Source organism: Osmia bicornis, chromosome 5, assembly GCF_907164935.1.
Source record: "Osmia bicornis bicornis chromosome 5, iOsmBic2.1, whole genome shotgun sequence".
Taxonomy (NCBI): domain Eukaryota; kingdom Metazoa; phylum Arthropoda; class Insecta; order Hymenoptera; family Megachilidae; genus Osmia; species Osmia bicornis.
The window spans coordinates 6156718-6177085 of record NC_060220.1 but is presented as its reverse complement, the minus strand read 5'-3'; the positions used below and the strand labels follow the sequence as shown (position 1 = coordinate 6177085).

The following is a 20368-nucleotide window of genomic DNA, read 5'->3' as shown; positions in this document are numbered from 1 at the left end:
CCGGAAGTGATCGTGTCGGAGGGGTAAAGAGAGCCGTTACCCTGAATAACGATTAGATATACCCCGAATCCTCGATTTAAAGTTCTAGAACGGGGTCGTTGTAGGGGGCAGCGATATTCAGGTATTGCAACGAAAACAATTGACGCAGACGTAAGCCATACTCGTCAGAATGAATACATTCTGTCGTAAAACCCGTCCCTAGTGTTTACAGTCTTTCTTTATGGAACTAATCGTTGTTGTGATTTCAAATCAGTGCAACTATTTCTAAAACTTCGATAGTGATTGTTTGATTCTTCAATCGATTCACTCGAGTTCGACTGGAACGTATAATAAAAATCTAGTTCACATAAAGATACTTCATTGTATTCCTGAGTGGGTTACTTCAAACTATAATCTCTTGTTACGAAAATGGCGAATTGTCCGAATCGCCGATATTCGTACGAAAATTCATTACATTTTTACATGGATTACACGAAGTGAACTTCTCTCCAACTCTGATGCGGAAGAACTTTATTGGGGCCAAGTAAGACGAATAAATTTCGAATAGTCAGAAAGATGGATGCAACAATTGAAAGGGAGTGCAGTGCTTTGGGTGGCCTTTTTCAACAGATTATAACTGACATGAAGGTAAGTAACGTCGACGCTATCAGTATTCGATATTTATTTTCAGAAGCGACTGCGTTTTTTGCTGTTCATCATTTTTGTATGTTTCGTATCTTTGCACAGGTAATGATGCAAGCAAAGACGCATTGTCGATGCACAGTATCCTTAACACAGATTTCGTAAATATTGTGAAGTCATTGTAAACGAAAAAAATAACAGATTTCTTCGATATTCTTTTCTATACGATGAAGAAAGTTAACTCATACTTGCTCTAGTTTTGCGATGGACCGTCGAAATATTTTTTACTTTTCATATAAGAATAAAGATTACATATGTACCTCTTGCTCCAATAATAATGTAGAATTATATGAAAATAATAACATGCAACATGTAAATACGAAGTTTTAGAGTATCCTAAACAATAAATTATATGTTATTTGTAATAAGTATTTTAATAATAATTTATTCATCAATTGTCATGTTACTTAGTATTGTAGTTATAGAGTGGTCTAGTATTATAATCAATGTAGTTTCATGGTTTATAAAATTATCTAATCTCAAAAGATAGGTAGGCGTACATGATTACATTAATGTTATCAATGTATTCTATAACATTTGTATAGTATAAGAGTTACGTTTAAAACATAGATAACTCCCTAGTAATATTTATGTAATATCAAATATTAGAAATGTATGATGATTGTTTTTGTAAATAAAAGGGTATGACAAAATTTTTGTTTCTAGAATGGGGCTCCATTATGGGAGGATTTAATTTCAAAAGCAACAAAACTACATTCATGCTTAAGGTAATAATTGTTCTAATTGTATTTGTTAATTATATTATTAATAAACTAATTTGCAAAAGAAACAAAAAATGCAATCAGATTGAATGATATAATGTTATTTTAGGGCTGCTATTTTGGCTGTGTCTGCATATCTTGAAACATTTCAAAAAATTGCTGATGCTGCAACTAATGCAAGAGGTAATCCACTGTTTGTCTTATTTTCTATATTTGTTAAAAATCACTATATACATTCTTTTTATATTATATTGTAAATATATATTTTCAAATTAATCTGTAAAGTACATGAATTATTTTTAAATCCTATTTTCTATTTTAAACAAATAATGTATTTAGTTAAAAATTAACCAATTTTTATAATCAAGGTGCCACAAAAGAAATTGGTACTGCTTTGACACGGATATGCCTTAGGCATAAAGCAGTAGAAACACGTATGAAATCATTTACCAGGTAACTGTCTTGCATCACGCTCTAATAATTTAGAGTTGTTCATTATTGCTGTTTTATTTGACAAACTTTTTATTAGTGCTATAATGGATTGCTTGGTATTACCTCTTCAAGAGAAATTAGAAGATTGGAAAAAATCTTTAATAAACTTAGATAAGGAACATGCCAAAGGTCAGTAAAATAATTAATTTTCATCATTGTACAGTTTGAACATATTTTTCACGCATATATTTAAAACTATAATTTCAGAATACAAAAAAGCGAAAGCAGAGTTAAGAAAACGATCTACTGATACGTTACGTTTGCAAAAGAAAAAAGCGCGTAAAAGTCAACATTTACAAGGACAGACTCAGTGTCATGGTCCATTATCAGGGGACATTGAATTAAATCGAATGTTAGAATCTTCCGCTGCTGTGGTTCAAGAAAAACGATTAAGCTTAGAAGAAACTGAAAGAAGAGCTGTTCGAGCAGCTCTACTCGAAGAAAGAGGCCGATATTGTCTTCTTGCTAGATTTTTAAAACCTGTACTTGTTAGTAGAATTCATTAGATAATGAATAAAATTAATTTTTTCAATAATAACATTAACAATGTATGTATACAAAAAATATTTAGGATGAAGAAATTGCAATGTTAATGGAACTCACACATCTTCAAGAAGTTTCTGATCAATTACAACGACACGCAGCCTCTCCGCATCATTTGCCACCCGCATCAGAGCAAGTGATAACAGATATAAAAGGTTGCGATGTTACACAATGGTCGCTTGCTACGCCTCCTTCAAGTCCTTCTCTATCTCTTGGATCACGGAAAAGTTCAATGTGTTCAATCAGTTCTTTAACAAGTAGCAGCAGTGGGTCTTGCAAAAGTCATCCAAGCCCATCTGGACATCCTTGGCATAGATCACTTTCTCAGGTGAAAATTTTCCCCAATCACGATGATATTGAAACTTAAAATTTTCATTCTTTCCGCTTAGTTATTGTACTAAAAATATTAGCTTTTATGATGCATGGCACCATTAGTTTCACTGTATATGCACTCTAGCTGTTTGAAGCAAGTAGTTGCTCGTAGATTATACAGCATGAATGCCATTTGGCATCGGCTTAGTGTATGTGGTAGTCGATGTTGTACTCGTTGTAGCCTGCCGGTGTCAGGCCCTCCAGCATCAGTGGTATGATGACGCTCCGCCACTTGGCAAACGGTAGTTCCCGTGACTCTGGCTTCACTTCTCAGGACACACTGTATACACAACCAATTTCTGAACATCAGGTAAGGTTGCTAGAATATAGCTGCCTGCTAGCATTTCACGATTTTTTGTTCTATTTGCAACACTAAACAGAGCATTGATCAATCAAATACGAATGCTTTTGTTGTTATGTTGTTGAAGATAAATTGTGTTGTCGTAGGTATCAAATGTGTCTTCTCAAACTAATAAAAATACTGGTTGTACTACAACAAGACCTGTAACTACTGCTACTTGGCCTGACTTGCAGGAAACGTCAGTTCAGTATGATAGGCAAAATCAGAACACAGTCAACGAACGACCCCATACTATTTCTTCTGGTAAGATGATTAAAAGGTTGAATTTTGTATTTAAGAATAATACGATTTTTTTTTTTTTATTAATATGTACTATTTACTATTACAGCTTATGAAAAAGGCCATCAAAGACCAGCACTCAGTGTCTACACATTCCAAGCTCCGGATGTTAGTGGCTGTTGTCATAGTCAACCTGCTTCTCCAGTTTCTTCTTCCTCTTCATGTTCTTCCTCTAATCAAGCATCTAGAGTACAACTGCGTAGGAATAATGGTAGTAATCGTCCTCCTATACCGAACAGATGTTCCAGTTTAGAACGACCTACGGTTCCAATGAAGAATGAACCCCCCGGAAGTCCTCGAGGCAAACCTAAATTACCATTGCCAGCACACTTAGCAAAAGGTTCCTATTATTCTTTGTTTAATACTTTGATATTTAAGGAATAATACATAACGTTATAACTTAACGCAGAATTAGCAACCCATCAACTTCAACAGCCAATGTATGTGAACATGCACGAATTGGCAAATTTAGCCGCAAGCCGCGCTCAAGAAATGCAGTTACCGTTACCACCACCTCCTGCATCGCTATCAACACCAGGAACTGAGAAGGTATACGTCGAAACTTGTATGACTGTATATGTATAATTAAATTTCACAGGTTAAGTTTTGATTTAAAAATGAATATTTGTAGACTGAAGTTACGGAAAAAGATGGCGGAAGTCAAACATCAGAATCCAGCGTTGAATCTAGTAGTGGGTATGGAAGTCAAACCACTATACCCCATTCACATTCGCTTCAAAATCAAAATGAGAATAATTGGAATGTACCTGGTGCTGCATCTACTTTGATGATTCGAAGAGGATCGATGCAGCAAGCGATCAAACCTCCTCCGCCAACAAGACGTACATCTACTATTATAACTGCCACATTTAATAATCCTTCATCAACTTCTAACGATGAACGTACTGATAATACTTGCGACGAGGTTGAAAATCTTCCTCCGCCACCAGCATTTTTATTAGAAGGTTCTTCGCCAACGGCCAGCCCTACTCCTCAACGGTAAGGAGGCAATTTCATATGACTTTTATCGAAACAAAATACCTAAATAACGTATTTATTTTGTATGGTAGATCTATCTCGGTCTCAGAAACAGTAAGGACTCTCACAGAACTGCGTCATACTCCTGCTAGCCCTTCTCTTTTACGGAAAGCTACAGGACAGACACAGTCGCATAACAATACATCTACTACGTTACAACACAATGCTGTATTACAAGTTACTCGAACGAATGTTGAACGTTCATGTGCGGCCATTCGTTCAGCTTCTCAAGAGCGTGGTTCGAATACCACCACGCAAGTGACTGGAATCAGCACGAGTGTTAACATTCAAGGGCAAGGTCCGGGTGGGGTAGGTCAAAGCTTTATGGCTGTTCTCAGTGCTAAGCTTATTAATAGCACGGGTAATAATAATACCACAACTGGTAACAACACGAGTAACAGTCCTAAATCAGCAAGGAAACACTCTGTCGAACAACAGATAAGTAATAAAAATACCAAAACACCGTCTGGTTTTCTTGAAACTTTAAATGCTAAATTAGCGCAACAACAGCAAACTTTACAAGGTAATAATACAACAAGTAGATCAGCGAGCGTGAGACGCATAATGGGTAATCGTGTACCTATTATGGATCCTTTACAAGTTAGGGACTCTCTGATGGATCAGATACGAAAAGGTACCTCTTTAAGGAAAACCAGTGGTCCCATTAATGATCGTTCGGCTCCTAAAATCTATTAACCGTTCTAATACCGGTGTTCACGTAAGTTCCTCTATGTCTGATGCATCTGAATTACATTAACGAATGTTTCGACAGTCGTAACACGCATTATTGGGCCTGATCAATAATGTCTTTACGTCGTCAAATAGATTGACGATTTTTACACCGTGATCGTATACATGTACCTTTATGAACGTATATTCGGTAACTCGAAATCAGTATAGACTGACTGACTTCTTTGCATTACGGTGCAAAGAGGTTAGATTGAAAGAGTAAATTGTTTACGTAAATTCGTTAATACAATTATTAGTTTTATTATTGATTGTGTAGGAAAGACGAGCTCTATATTAAATCCATCCTTAATATACAATAATTTAGCTGGTGTTATGATGTACACATAATATTATGTAAGTAATATATACCTATTAAATTGGTGCAAGAAAACCTTATCTTAATTTTTCAGTTAGAGTCTGGTGGTATTGTATGTGTAATTGATAATTAAACATAGTAAGATTTAAATAATATATTTATAGTAGATTAATATAAACACATACACATCATTTCAACTTTTAGTTAGTTTAGTTTGAATTGATGTTTTGTTATTAATGCCCGATGCTTGCCAGTACTACGGAAAAGCTGACTGATTTTGAAGTATCTTAGGAACAATTTAATATTTTATATTTTCATAAAAAAAAAAGAACGAAAGAAGATAACAAAATCCGCGCATAATTTAATATAGAGCTTTTGTCTTAATATATTGTTATTTTACATGTAGTTAATTCATTTTTCCTGTGTTTTCTGTTTTTCATTTTTATGTATGAAACGCACAAGCACAGATATCTTTATTTTATTATTACTTTTGTGTTTTACTTGGCATAATGTTCACTGTGAACACACTTTCTGATAGTAAAAATCTGTCAACCAGTGATGCCAGTTGGTATGACAAAATTCAACGTAAATATTATATAAATATTACTGCCCAGGTAGAACTTATTTTAGAATAAGTTTTTATATTGGCTCGATTATTCCATCTGTATCTTTCACCTAATATTGATATAATACTATATTGCCTATACTACAGTATTACTATTTTATTGTCGCTTTTTTCAGGAGTGTTTCACGAGTCATTTACATTGTATTAAACATTTTGTATGAGATTCACATGGTGTCCCCTATATTACACTAATAATTTTCTTTCATATACATCGATCTTTTATTTTTCATTCTAGGAAATAGTATTTGTAATTGAGACAAACATCATAGATTTACCTGTTAGAATGATTCACAAATCATCTGAATTGTATATTGATACGACATATCAAATCTTTTGTATCGCTATGATTTTTTATATTAATATTAAGCATTGTATCATACTGTTACAGAATTGTTAAAATGTGTGCATTTACTATTGTTCGAGTATTTGCTATGAAGAGTATTGGGTCAACATTTCGTCCCAGTATTTGCGTTCTGCCTGGGCAATGCTGTTCCAGTATCGGTAAATATTAAAGTAAACGTGTATGTGTGTCTCAGAGCGGCGAAAAATGGATGGTACGATGGTTTTTCTTTTACTTTGGCAAACATTATACACCTTCAGCGCATTGAATAACAAACTTATACTGATAAGTATCTCACTGTAAAACAAAGTATTATTAATCACATTCGTCTCGTTTCTTTAAGTTAAACGCTCGCGACTAAGATTTTATAATCACTATTGTATCGCGTTATTTATTAGTACAACTTGTGGTATGCAGTATCGAGCATAGTCGGTTTCCCGAGGAAAGCTTATCATGCTCGGTATTGTACTACACTATTTTCGAAACGAACGTTTCCGTAGGCGAATACGAGATACCTGACTTGTATCGAATACTTTTAAAACTCTCTACCGACTGAACTGAAAACGCTACTGCCAATTTCTCTAAACATTCTTCTTCGACGTTCCTTTTATTCCTGATGGCAATTAGATTTTACGTTTCTTTTTTAGCGACCAGCAGGTTTCGTAGCGTACAATATAAATAATCTTTTATTTATTTCGAGGAAACTGCATCTTACCGTTTACAAATGATAATAGAAATAATGCTACACTTCCGCAGTTGATACTGTTTAGATATTTAATGCTGACAAAACAATAAACATGGGTGTTCGTAGTAGATAGTACGAATAATTAAAAAATGAAAAAAAATGAACAAAAAAAAAGAAGATAAACGAACATTGTACGAAAAGAAAACACGATCCGTAGATGTTCAGAACTGTGTTTTAATCCGATCAGCATTAAACGACAACACTCTTAGTACGTTAATGAAATAAAGTAAATAGATAACCGTACAGTCCGCTGTAAGAGAATAATATATAATGTAGCTAAAGTTCGAGAAGTGATTGTTAATTTGTAATAATTATTTCAGTAGCAGATCAGATGAAAAAGATAATAAATAGATATGTAACAGAAACTGATATTCGCTTCCTTGCGTGTTCACTTGTCAATATACATATAAATATATATATGATATAATTAAAAAAAAAACACAGAATAAATTAACCAATTTAATACGTCGAAAGCTTTATTCATAGTTCAATCGATTAATTAATTAAAAAAAAACAGAGAGAAATCATTCCTTAATAACTATAGCGACGATGATGAGAAATTACATATGTTCTTATGTACGCTACACACGCGTTGGCTTATTCTATGATTATTCACAATAAACTGATTGACATACTTGTAGATAAAGAAACAGAGGAATTATGTATATACCTCGCGGCGAAGTTAGACGAAAAATATCGTGATATTCACCCACACATACATACATATATATTCTCACACACGAACACACACAGGAGCGAGGTCAATTTTCCATCAAAGTTTTGAGAAAATTTGATCAGACTCTCTTATCGCTGTAAACATTCGTTCGCAAATCCAAGTGTTTGGTTTCGAATGTTTGCGAGTAAATTGGTAAGCAATGAGTACTTTTTTTTTTTTAGTAATGGTTCAATGAATTGATCTCTGCAAGTAGAGAATCTGTATGGGAGCAATTTATTTTCATTAAAAAAAGAATTTCAATCGTTTCAGGCGAGAATGCAAGAATGGTACATCAGCCGCTGCTCATCGCTTGCCAATCTATTCATGATTTTGTGAAGTTTAATCCCTTCGGTGTGGTGAGTTATTTATAATTACAAATTGTAATTATTTATTTTCCAATCTAAACTTTTCGTTTACTACTTTAAGAAATTAAGAAATTTGTAGTGTCCTCTGCATTCGTCGTCAGTGTGTAATAAAAAAAAATTGTTCAGTAGAAATACATATTTAATTTGAATATAGGTAATTATAGTCATCAGTCATGCCAGTTGACACTTGTTACCGAAAGGGTTAAAGGTCGCAAGATCCGATCAGTTCAACCATAGACCGGGAGATCCTAATACCTATGTGCATTGAACCTTTTCTTCATTCGAACAGGTAGATCGTGCCTCTGCCACTGTACAGGGCACACCGCTAATTGGGGGCAATCCGTATATGTAAAACGAGTCGTTCAGTGTCTGTTTGTGATCCCCGGATGCGAGAAAGTCGTTATCCTTGTTTATGATTAACGCTAGACTTCCGGCTGCAAGAAGATATTTTTTTATACGAGAATATTGTAAAACGTACGTGTCATAGGTGTATCGGTATGGTGGTTTAATTATCGATGTGTATTAATGGAAATACGTACGAGTATCTAACGGTGAACAGGAACAATTCGAGCTTAAAGTGAACTCGACCGTGGCACGAAGCCGTTGAACCTCACGGGATGCATGAAGATCCAACAACATTCTTGCTTTACGCAGTCGTCTAATAGCCACTTTAACCACGCTACTTGCCGAACAATAAATATCCCTGATGTCTGACGGAATCTTGTCCATGCATACAGGACAAAACTGTTCCGCTCCCGTTGGCGCTAAATTAAAAATGTAACGGTAAATAAGAAACGAAATAAGAAAAATAAACACTGATTGTACGTGTAACTGTTGTAGATTGTAAAATACATTCACTTACACCAAACGTCCGTCTCGATGTCCGTGGTATTCTTTATCTGACTGTCAAATTCCTCCTGTAAGAGATCGTCTAATTTAATTTTCATGTTAAAAAAAATATAGTAAATTCTCGTTACATTGCAGATTACGAGGCTGTAGAAGTGGAAAATTCTTGGAATTGGCAATATAGGAAGAACTTCTTTGGTGCAGCGTTTTGTGATAATTATAGATAATTAAAATTCTCTTTTAAATATAATTATCAATTATACCTGCACAGGTTCCTGTTCTCCCCATTGCACAGTTTGATCTTCGGTTCCAAGTGTTGGCGTCAATTCAGGCACCCCATTGGTAGCTATAGTAGTCTCCATTTTATAATCAATCGTATTCGGTTTCACGTAAACCGGTACTGGTCCCTCCATTCCTTCGGGAACATCCAGTTCGTATTTCATAACAACGAAAGAAGAATTTAATACATCTTTTGTTGGTAATCTCATCGCGTTTAATTGGAATGTTAAATTTTTAGCCGGTTTTTCATCAATTGGTTCCGCACTGCCACACATCGAAGCGATTTTATAGCTCTGGAAGAATTTATATTTATTATAATCATTGTTTTATAACTTTCTGATTCTTAATTATTAGATATTTACGCTGGACACCATAAGCTCTTGTTGATAGTAATCGTAAAGCTTCACATTAGCTGGCTCAAGACGATCGACGACGTTCTCCCTTATTATCTTGAAGGAGATGCAGTTCCTTTGACTAGTCAATTTATCAAAGTAAATGGAAACCATATCGTTATCCTCCTCGAAACGTTTCACTCCTGTTATTTATACGTTATTTTCAATTATTATTTCAATTATTATTAATTGATTTTTAATCATGCGAACACGAAGAAGAGGAAGTTCCTCAACTGTATGATCGACCTAATACTTTTTATTATTATTTAGAATATAGCGAATTTACTTGATGTTGGTTGTAACAACGACTGCAAGCTCTCTCGATCAGGTACATAACCACTGATCATTCCAATTTCGATTAAGGCCATGTTGCTTTCTCCGTCTGCTAATTTATATCGTGCACAAATTGTAATGTCTTGTATGGAACACTCGTTTGCATAGGCATCAGAACTGGCAGCCACCGTGAGATCGAAAGCATCTGAACCGGTTGTATGTGGAACGTTGTACCTAATATTAGTCTAAAATTGGGCAAGGATAATTTGTAAAATACCTTGAAATATAAGTAAAAGAAGAATACGCGTCTTACCTGGACTAAAATGCAACCCTTGCCCTCAGCAAAGACTTCAACGATCGTAGGTAAAACCGGTAGATGAATTTGTTTGAGAAGCATACGATTTTCATTGTACAATCTGTGCACAACGTCTATTTCCTTGGCGGTCACCAGAACGGATAAATCAGTATTTTTAGTGCTTATAGTCATAGCATATTCGGCAAGTGCCTCTAAACCAAGAATCGTGTCCTGCGTGGATATGAATCCACCCTTGGCGTTTCTTTGTTTCGATAACCAACGTACAGCCTTCAGAGCTTCAAGCAGATTCTCAGTTCCGCCTAATTTGACTAACGTGAGAATCACGTAAGATGTCATTTCGATGCTCAGGCTCATCGACGGCCTTGTTTTATCCTCCCACCAAATCAAACCCTTGAATTAATGAGAAAATAATTAATCTAAGCGGTTTTTTCTGTCAGTGAGAAATATATGAATTCTAGTACATTGTAACGAGTGGCGAGGTCCATCAGCGTCTGCACGCTGGCATTAGCAAATGGATGTTCCGACAGGGCTACTGCATAGGTGGTGAGAATCGTGGTGTAAAGATCATCGTTGCTGTTATCCATTATTTTCTCCAGACAGCGGAAGCTGTTACTGATAAGGGACGCTGGCAATGGAACTCGAGATTTGAGCAAAGAGATCACAATGTAGGCTGTTAATGCTGCTGATGAACCATCATCTTGAAGTGCACCCTGCAATATAAATAAATTTCCATCCTAATCCCTGATATCGGTGTTGATTCAGGATGGAATGATCCCAGGGGAGGACTGATCATCAGAAGTTCAAGAATTTAGGAATTCACTGATCTTTCCGTAAAAATTGAAGTCCCAGTTCTTCCCTGAATAACCCCATATTTCAGTTTTTTGCATATTCTTCACGGACCTTCATCTGTTTGTGAAAAACCGTGCCTATAACAGGGAAGCAACCGTTCTCCAATTGTTTTCTCACGATCCAATTCGCGGTCATCTCAAGATCACGCTCGTCGATGTGGATGTAGCTTCGAGCCTGAGCAAAGGACTTCAACACGAATGCGGTTAACCATATGGAACTTGCACTGGTAGAGAACGACGAATACGAGCCATCCGGTTTTCTAAAGGTTAGCTCTTTTTGATACCCTGTGTTTGGCAGGAAATCGTAGTAATTAACAATCATAAAAATATTAACAAAAATTTTAAGGGGAGATCGGGAAGGCAGTTGCAATTTAATTTATAATAATGAATGATTAGTTACTTTAGTACCTTCTTCCATATTTTTGATCGCTCTCTCCCGTAGCGCAGGAACTTTGATTTCAAGAACATCCAGATATCGTAACACGTGAAAATTTGGTACGAACAGAAGCATGGTTTGTTCACCACAGCCCGTTGGTACCCTCACAAGTTTATCCAGATTCTCGAGTGCCGGTCCTAAAACGTCCCCTACCAATGTTACATACGCTCTCCCACTGTCAGGTACCACATCCTCGGGGAACCTTACTTCCCACATGAATGTGGAATCATCATTGAAGTCCGTCGGACAAACTAACATCGTTTTCGTTTCTTCCACTGGGAAACCTTCAGGCAGAATTAGAATTGGTTTCACAATTGTGTCCCTTAAAAAAAAAAGAATGATAGAAAGATAATTACATCAACATCGTTATCGTTTAACCCTTTGAAAAAAAGCAAATTATTTTCATTTCAAATTATGAGGGTATATATACGTATTTTGCAGTCAAAGGGTTAATAGTTTGACCAGCATGCTAAGTTAGCCCATAATTACCGTGTAAATACCAAAGTTTGAGGTCCACAGGGATCAAGATAGTCAGTGTCTACGGAAGCGGAAACTGTTATGTTAACTTCCCCAATAACTCGTGGTCTTAGCACGTATTCGTGGACAACACTGTCCCTTGGTTTCACGCAAAACGATGCTGTCGGGTGCGACAAATGCAAATCCACCCCTGATATATTTTCCAGCTTGATCTTCACCTGTGTGTCAAATCCACTTAGAAATTATTTTCATTTACATATTAAAATTAGCGATTCATTTACATAGTTCATTAATTACAGGTAAGCTATGCTGCATGTAATTGAAGAGAGAGACTTTCATGCGAAACATTTCTCCACGTTTCACACTGTACGGCAAACTATAGTCGAGGAAGAAGGACTGAAATGCTGTTATGGTGGTCGGTGGTGCTATTCCCAGCCCATGGATAGGTGATATGCACGCCGTGTAACTGACCCAATCGGTGATGGTGTCTGGAAGTGTACGTTCTATCGTCACTTTACCTTCTTTCCTGTTAAAATAATTTATTATGTGGATATTTAACATTTTAACATAAAATTGCTTAAGTAACAGGCATTGGCATTAAAGAGTAGTTTGTAGTCATACCCAGTAGGCACTAATTCCCATAACCATGTTTCAGGAAAATATGATCTAAGGGTGGGCGTCTGATCGAAACCTTCATCAACGTATTCTACCCCTGGATCCATTGCTGCAGCCGCAACCGCGGAATCGATCACTGGAAAAGTAAGAAATTTTTATTAAAAATCATCAGCTTAATATTACCTTAATAGTATAATAATTAATAGTATTAATTATATTAATTAATTTTTCAATTATTTTCCATTAATTAAAGTTAATAATATGTAGGTACTCGCCAGTTCTATCCATTGTCATCATCCTCATACTGTTGGTTTCATACACATGTTCTGAGAATCCTACTGAACAAGGTCGTGCTTTTTGTACGAGATTGCTCATCACAACCACTCCGAAATCCTATCAGAAAGAGAATAAAATTTACAAGAAATAATAGACGTAATTTTTTCATGTAATGACTTAATATTCTGCAATATCTTCTTTTTTTTCAAATTTCTGTGGGATGAATATGTTACAGGAGAAATAGTGAAAGTAGAGGTGACATTTGAAGGGACTGCAGCTTTTATGAACAAGTCGCCACTATGGTTATTAATGAATATTGCTGCGAAAATGTCTTACATTGAAGGCCTGCATGGCGTTAACATAATCAACCGATCTGTGGTAAGTATTCGAACGCCTTTTTCGAAGCCATCCTAGACCCCGTTGTACCGCAGGACGTGGCAGATGAGCGAACTCTTCATTAGGTGCCGACACTGATACAATTCAGACCTAACATTTAGTTATACCATATCGTCGCATCGACACCATAAACATTGGTGCAGTTGCGCAACCATAATTATCCGATAAGGGGGTCAAACAAACTTTGGTATACCTCATTAATATCATGATAATACTAAGTCTAATTTTCTTCATCTAAAAAAAAAAGAAGGTGCTTATTTCTTGAATAAGGAGGTCAACCGATCCTTCTGACCCCCCTTAGTTGCGCTATTGCATTAGTGGTAAACATACTTTTGCAATTAGTCTGCATCCAGTTCTCACGAAGATCCGAGGTTGGATGATACATTTTCAATCGTTCGAATGTCTGAGCGGCATTGATCAAGTTGGATTTCAATCCACCCAAGAAAAGTGTCGATTTGTCGATAGCCGAAATCGCACACAGTGACCATGGTGCTGCTTCCACGTGGTACTGAGTCGTTGATCCTGGTGTTTGAACATCCGTGTGCCACGCAGTTTTCACCTTGTTCTCGAAACAATGACCAACCTCGATCGTGTATGTCGTAGCCACGATTTCACCATCAGATCGCACGTAATAGAGTAACAGTTCGGATATTGGTGCCATGCTTGATGTTACTTTAACGCTTAATGGGAATCTGATTAAAAAGAATTGTATTAATACATGTTAATTAATGGGGTCATCGGTGTAAGTGGGATTTTTTTGGGGGGGTGGTCCAAGACCTTCATTAGCAGAATCAAGTGTTGGAGTTTTAGAATATTAAAATCTTAAGGCTTGAAAATTTTGGAAGTCATAAATCAATTGATAAAATTTACCTGTGTACAATGGGATCTTGATCGGTTTTATTTTCCGAAGATTCAAGGCTACCCAATAAATTGCGAAACTCAGAGTAGTTTAATATGGTATCACGACCGGGCTTGTGCTTCACGTGTCCATATATCAAGATATCGCCTTTCGAATTGATAGAATAATGGAATAAAATAGATTCGTTGACTTCTGTGTCCGGGGGTATCGTATACATGACGTTGAAGGAATATTTTTCTCCACATACGATGGGCTGACTTCCTCTTGCCACAGCCAAGTAACTATCAGATGGGGAGTACCATGGATTCACGTTGATATGTGCCGAAGGTTGATTCATAAATACCTACGAAAATGATTGACGTCCAGGGTGAACCAATTAGCGTAACTAGGTAGGGGTCAAGGTAGGGGCCAGAGAAATTTTTGAAATTTTCAAATAATACTTACTTTCCATCGATTCTCGGGTGCATAATATTTCATTGGATAATCAACGGCAGTGGCAACGAAACTTAACAAAATGACGTTCTTGTGTTGAGGTGGTACAATGAAATCAATGAAACCATCGGCGGACGATGTAAAATCACGGCATTCGACCACGTCATGGTACAATCTGTGTTTTCTACGGACTTTTAAGCAAAGCTGAATCTTTTCGGTCGGAGCTGGGGTATTGTCTTGTCGCAGAACTCGTAACTATTGAATCATAACAAACAAATTATTAGATCGAATTATAAAAATTCGCACGAGTTGATCAATCCTTTGCAGTCATAAAATTTAATAAACTTCTTTTTAGGGTTCCGAGTATTTTTGAAATCTAGCATTTTTAAGTTAAACGTAACACAATACAAAAAGGAGAGGCTTATTTCCGGTCATACAGAGAAGAATGAGGAGACTTGATACAATCTTGTATTGGTCTAATAAACAATAGAAAATGTTCACCTTTCCATGGTAAGGTAAATCCAACTTGAAGTATTTAGGCATGTATTGGGCGAATTCGATTTTTAAGGCCTCGTGCTTCACTGGCGTCCAATTGATCATAGTTTCTACTACTCCGGTACCGGCTTCCGTGAAATTCGCTAGTAGAATAATGTTTTCCGGGTCTACGCTCCATCGTGGCAAATTAAGAATCGATCCAGAAATTGCAAATTTCGTGCATCCGTCTGGTGAATCCATCTGAACAATTCATATCCTCGTTGAGTAACCTCGTGTCAAGATGACGGAGAAAAAAAGAAAGGATATATCGCTTACTTCCGTTTTGTAACGTATTTCGGTAACGTTATACGTTATTCGCCAATGAGGTATGTCCGGTGTTAATTTTAACAGCAGAGTACCTTTTACGGGTTTATTGTAGCTATACCTGTAATATTTTGTTATTGTCAAATTACAAATGTAGAAGCAGTAATAATTGCATTTACTGATTGTAGTATAATACTGTTTGAAAATCTATGATTAATTGTTTTGTTTGATATCGCGCTCGAGAAAGGGATAATTCTTTCAGGTAAACACAGGAATTATCGTACCGAAGCGCGATCATGTACAGTAATGCTTCGAAATAAGCAAGTGGTCTCTGCTTCGAAATAAGCAACTCCGTATCCCCTCTTCTTTGTTTCAAGTCGCCCGCAAAGTGAGAGGTACGAGAAATGAGTGAGAGGTCCATGAAAGCGCGAAGCCGATGTTTAGTGTAATAAATTTCACGCTCGACTGAGCAGTGACATCGGTTAGTAGAAGAAGGATGGAATATATATAATGCTTTCTCAGTCTGGTATATTTGCTTCGAAATAAAGCATAGTGCGAGAATGAGAGGGCATGCTATATTCTATCCTTGTCCAAAAAATAACATCGCTGCTCGGCCGATCACTTTATGATTTGCCGCTACCTCGGATCTCTCACTCGTTTCTCGCGTTCTCTATCGTCCCGTTTCGAGAACAAAGTCAAGCCGAATAGCATACCTGCTTCGAAATAAGCAACTGTTCGGTCCCGAGCCACTTGCTTATTTCGAAGCATTACTGTATTCATTCGTTCTTGAGCCTTCTTCGAATCAATACACAATTGGAAAGCCGAAGAAATGTGTTATTCCCAAACTGAAAATATACATATTCAACCCCACCAATTCCTAGTGTATGATTAACGGTTAGTTAATACGGTAAAATTAATCCTTTAATTAATCCTTTCGTTACTGGAAACTGATTGAAAAATATTTGTTCATTATGGATGGCTAATATCAGCCAATAATAAAACGAAATTTTATTTTAATAACGAAAGGGTTAATTCTCAGAATATTTGAAAAGTCTTATGATAAGAAATAAGTAACAGTAACAGTACTTGACACAAATGTTCCATGTGACGTTCTCTGCATCCGCAAGTACATATTTCGGGGAAGTTATTGATATTTGGAATCTTGGTAGAACGTATTTAGTTACTTCGAATGTAGTAGTGTGAATCAGTTGAGGGTTTGAATATTTCTCCACTTTAATCTTCCACGTTCCCTGTTATAAACAATTCTTCTGTATAATTTAACAGTTTGATAACTTATCCATATATTACACAAGTATAATTCGAAATTAATTAACAGAACATTAATGTATAAAGTATCTAATTTATATCTTAATAAATTTATGAGATTTGAATTTTACCCAGCGTGGTTCTGAAGACAAAGGAAATGCCAACTGTACCATCCCGTTCTCCGTGCTCACGTTTGACCATTGTGCCACTCTCACTTCCGCCGGATTTTCAATCCATACTTTTGAAATCTGTGAACGATTTATTTCGTACAGGAACGATAAAGCTTAAATACTAAAAGCATTTAGAGAGAATCAATTTCTCACCAGTTTTTTCCAAGGCTTCAAATCATGTTTAAGCATGAGAATTCTAATATTAACATCTTGACCAGGTTTATAAATTGGTTTATCAGTTTCCACAAAAGTGATCAGAGAATTCTGCTGAATTTCCATCATTTTCATTATATTCACTACATATTCGGGATGTTTCTCGAATTTAATCGTCAGTCGAAGAAAGACGGTTGCGTCTTGTGGCGTCGGTATTATCAGTTCCAAACATGTTTCTATACCTGTTTCAAAATATAAAAATGTAATATTAATAATCAACTTTAATGACATCGTTATTTATTTTCGTATCAGCGTTTGACATCAAAGCAATCGTCCCTTTGCAATCTATTGACATAACTGCATTCGGACAAAAGCATGCCCTTAATCGATAAATTGCTACCAAGAACGCTCTTCCAACCGAGCGTCAATTTAGCTAATTGTTATTCCTACATACGCAGTTAGTGGTTACAAAGAATACTTCTATCAAACGAATCTCAAAACACCGATGCTTCCATACAATGTTTTATTTTGACCTTTTGCAATCGAAAGCCCTTCCGTAGAAAATTAACAAACGTATATCCAATTAGTGGTTTTTCTTAAAATCAGTACTTCCAGTCACTTCGAGTTTGCTTAAGTTTACTTTAAAATTGTCTTCAGATTTTTTTAACGATGTATCGGATATTATTTGTTCAAGTTGCACCTTGATCAAGCTAAACGGCCAATGTTCGTTGTTCACCCCGTGCATAACAATATAATTGGGTTTCCCATATATTTCAACAATTGGTTATTTCCTCTCCAGAGAGGGTGATAGACCAATTCAGTTCCCTCGCAGGAAGCGGCGACAATTTCAATTTACGATTTGTTTAAAGAGCCCGACGCGACGCAAAAATGACTGGCGAGTGAGAAAGGGGTGAAGAGAAGAAAGAACGAGGGAAGATGAATTTTCAAAAGTAATCGGCTACGGATAAATGTAATGCAATGTAGCATAATTCATTTCAAATACGAAGCATAATATTTAAAATTATTTTTGTGACCGACTGTATTTATCAATTATTGTAGCAATGAGAGTATACTTACAATCATTAAACAACAGTTTAAGATAAACAAATAAATTTACAAATTATTCGATATGAAGCAGAAAAGGTCGTCATTCTATTCGGGTGATAAGATACTTTTTCGCGCAATACAGGCGATAAATAAATGAATCTAAATTCAGAAATAAAATGTATGCAATATCGTGTATTTGTAGGAACATTATAGTAATAGATATTAAGGAAATAAAATTGAAAGAACAGTTCGTTGTATGTAAGATTAGAGTGGTCAAAGGTCTACGTTCGATTATGAAGAATTGAAAAGTTGTTGGTATAATGATTAAATTTTGTAACAAAGCATCTCTTCTTCCTTATTGAATTTTCTTTTCTTTTTATTTTTACAAATATACCGCTATTTACCTGTCGTTAAGACGGTGTCAGTACTAGACAATACACCCTGTTCTGATGGCTGAGATAATAGTTCCAGAAGAACATGCGCTGGAGGCTCTAAATTGTGCAAAGACAGGCATCCACTTACAGTTTCACCAGCTAAAAGCCTGTTAGGTATTGTAAATACGTATCCCCTGAAAATAGAGCAGAATTGGTATGGTTTTCAAATTATTTATCCATTTTTCAGTCGCTAGAAATTAGCATGATTACAAGGACATAGTGCAGTAGAATTTTATTTATTCAAATGAAATTTTATTAGAGGCTAGATTGACACGTGGTGATTAAAGGCTATAAATCTACGCTCTCTGAGACGAACCGTAGATCCTAGCAACGTAGATCTACCCCCTTTGCTTATTTTTTATTTAAAAATTAGAGGAAGAATTAAACCCAAAGTAATTAATTACCGTTCAATATTTGAACTGGTTAAATTGCAGCGTATAAATCCCACTAAACAGCAAAGTGTCACCAAAAACAATAATTTATCCATTTTTATCTTAGGATAATCTCATACACAGTCTTTTATTTTTGACAAACTGTACACCCACGCATGTTTTTCGAATTCGTTGGTTCTCTTTCAAATCTGAATACACGAGTATTGTACAAATATAAAAGAACGTTTAAGAATATGCAGATTCACGTTACAGCACGCTGTACGCAGACTGAAAGCACGATATTCGTTCGGTGCCTCTTATTTACCCCCTGAATCTCCAAGGGGAAGGGTTACGTATTTCATTGATACTGGCTAGAACACGATTTCAACTCAATTTTCCTCTTATTTTGCTCGATCGACCTTTGTCACAAGCATTTATATTCTAGGAACTGAGTATTTGTTTTGAAATACATGAAGATTAATTCCGTGCATTCGTACGTAATTTCAAGAGGAATGCAAATTATTTCATTTATACTTCCAACGCTATATAATTAATGTTTTTAAAAAGATTGTTATGCTTGGGAAGAATATTTTCTGTTAATAATTTTAAATTGATAAATGATTTCTAAGCTACTACTGTATCAAAAGTATTGCAAAATACGAGTTGATTGCTTGGTGTTAATAGTTAATGGAATTTGTAAATTAATACTGATATATACAGGATGTGGTAACTGGGGTGATTCTGAATACTTTTTTCCTTTATTAAAATGCTCATTAAAGCTTAATTTTTGAATTATTAATTAAAAACACCGGTCAATCAGAGTGTGCCTAGCGCGCATGCGCAGCCATGAGAATGTCGGCCACGATGTTACCGACGCGCGGTCGATCAGTTCGTGCGTGACCACAGTCGACGTCGGACGTTGTATTGCTCGCGGTTGATATAGAAGTTTATATTGCATGATAAATCTATATTGTATCTCTTGTGTAGTATATCTGTATTATAAGTTGATAATAAATTAGAAATCTGTAGTTTTGACACGCCAGGGCGTCATCTGTACAGTTAGTTTGTTTCAAAAATTAGCGCGCTTTTTTCGAGTTATTCGTTGAACTTCGATAGGTCGAATTAAGGCCTTTTAATTCGATACTAGAATCGCGTGTGACGCCGGAAAGGACGCTAATTTTTGTCGAAGTGAATTTGAATAATTTAAGTGACTTAATAGTGCTATTGTGTCTGGAAGGAGAGTGGAATATATATTTTAATGCAGCGATATCAATACGAGTAAGTAATAACTATTTAATATAACACAAAATTTGTATTTCTGTTCATGAGCACGTGTACATCTTTTTGTTGTACATACATAC

At 35.9% G+C, this 20368-nt stretch overlaps 2 protein-coding genes across 6 annotated transcripts; one reads left to right on the top strand and one right to left on the bottom strand.

The window, feature by feature from the left end:
• Position 1: 1 nt before the first annotated feature.
• On the top strand, positions 2–7608 carry LOC114874383 (protein MTSS 2). Of its 5 annotated transcripts, XM_029183621.2 has the most exons (14): positions 2–627; positions 1348–1409; positions 1513–1586; positions 1772–1856; positions 1933–2024; positions 2103–2383; positions 2467–2766; positions 2992–3120; positions 3258–3414; positions 3500–3790; positions 3860–3999; positions 4082–4449; positions 4521–5011; positions 6547–7608. In XM_029183621.2, exons 1-14 carry the CDS (start codon positions 556–558, stop codon positions 6591–6593), a joined length of 2589 nt encoding a protein of 862 aa, XP_029039454.1. In that variant the 5' UTR covers positions 2–555; the 3' UTR covers positions 6594–7608. The 5 variants fall into 5 exon arrangements, with proteins under 5 accessions (XP_029039454.1, XP_029039446.1, XP_029039436.1 ...); XM_029183613.2 differs by lacking the exon at positions 6547–7608 and having other exon boundaries at positions 3–627; positions 3345–3414; positions 4521–5327; XM_029183603.2 differs by lacking the exon at positions 6547–7608 and having other exon boundaries at positions 3–627; positions 4521–5327.
• An 85-nt stretch (positions 7609–7693) lies between these two features.
• Positions 7694–19310, bottom strand: LOC114874381 (murinoglobulin-1-like). Its single transcript, XM_029183588.2, has 25 exons — positions 19041–19310; positions 18607–18770; positions 17156–17397; positions 16964–17080; positions 16653–16816; positions 15579–15687; positions 15270–15503; positions 14781–15023; positions 14348–14679; positions 13808–14169; positions 13418–13551; positions 13081–13198; positions 12812–12941; positions 12488–12716; positions 12203–12408; positions 11686–12035; positions 11330–11562; positions 10891–11139; positions 10427–10819; positions 10127–10358; positions 9811–9983; positions 9433–9741; positions 9186–9240; positions 8863–9087; positions 7694–8757 (listed from the first exon to the last, which is right to left on the bottom strand). The coding sequence occupies exons 1-25, from the start codon at positions 19121–19123 to the stop codon at positions 8579–8581; spliced, it is 5265 nt and encodes a 1754-aa protein (XP_029039421.1). The 5' UTR covers positions 19124–19310; the 3' UTR covers positions 7694–8578.
• Between the last annotated feature and the right edge of the window lie 1058 nt (positions 19311–20368).

What these genes read in the sequence shown, in the direction of transcription:
- LOC114874383 (XM_029183603.2), top strand. Translation starts at nt 556, where the DNA reads ATGGATGCAACAATTGAAAGGGAGTGCAGTGCTTTGGGTGGCCTTTTT. An exon ending in AGATTATAACTGACATGAAG is followed by an intron (nt 628 to 1,347) that starts GTAAGTAACGTC and finishes TTTTGTTTCTAG; the next exon opens with AATGGGGCTCCATTATGGGA. An exon ending in AACCAATTTCTGAACATCAG is followed by an intron (nt 3,121 to 3,257) that starts GTAAGGTTGCTA and finishes GTGTTGTCGTAG; the next exon opens with GTATCAAATGTGTCTTCTCA.
- LOC114874381 (XM_029183588.2), bottom strand. Translation starts at nt 19,123, where the DNA reads ATGGATAAATTATTGTTTTTGGTGACACTTTGCTGTTTAGTGGGATTT. An exon ending in TGTCTTCAGAACCACGCTGG is followed by an intron (nt 16,817 to 16,963) that starts GTAAAATTCAAA and finishes TGTTTATAACAG; the next exon opens with GGAACGTGGAAGATTAAAGT. An exon ending in GATGACAATGGATAGAACTG is followed by an intron (nt 12,942 to 13,080) that starts GCGAGTACCTAC and finishes TTACTTTTCCAG; the next exon opens with TGATCGATTCCGCGGTTGCG.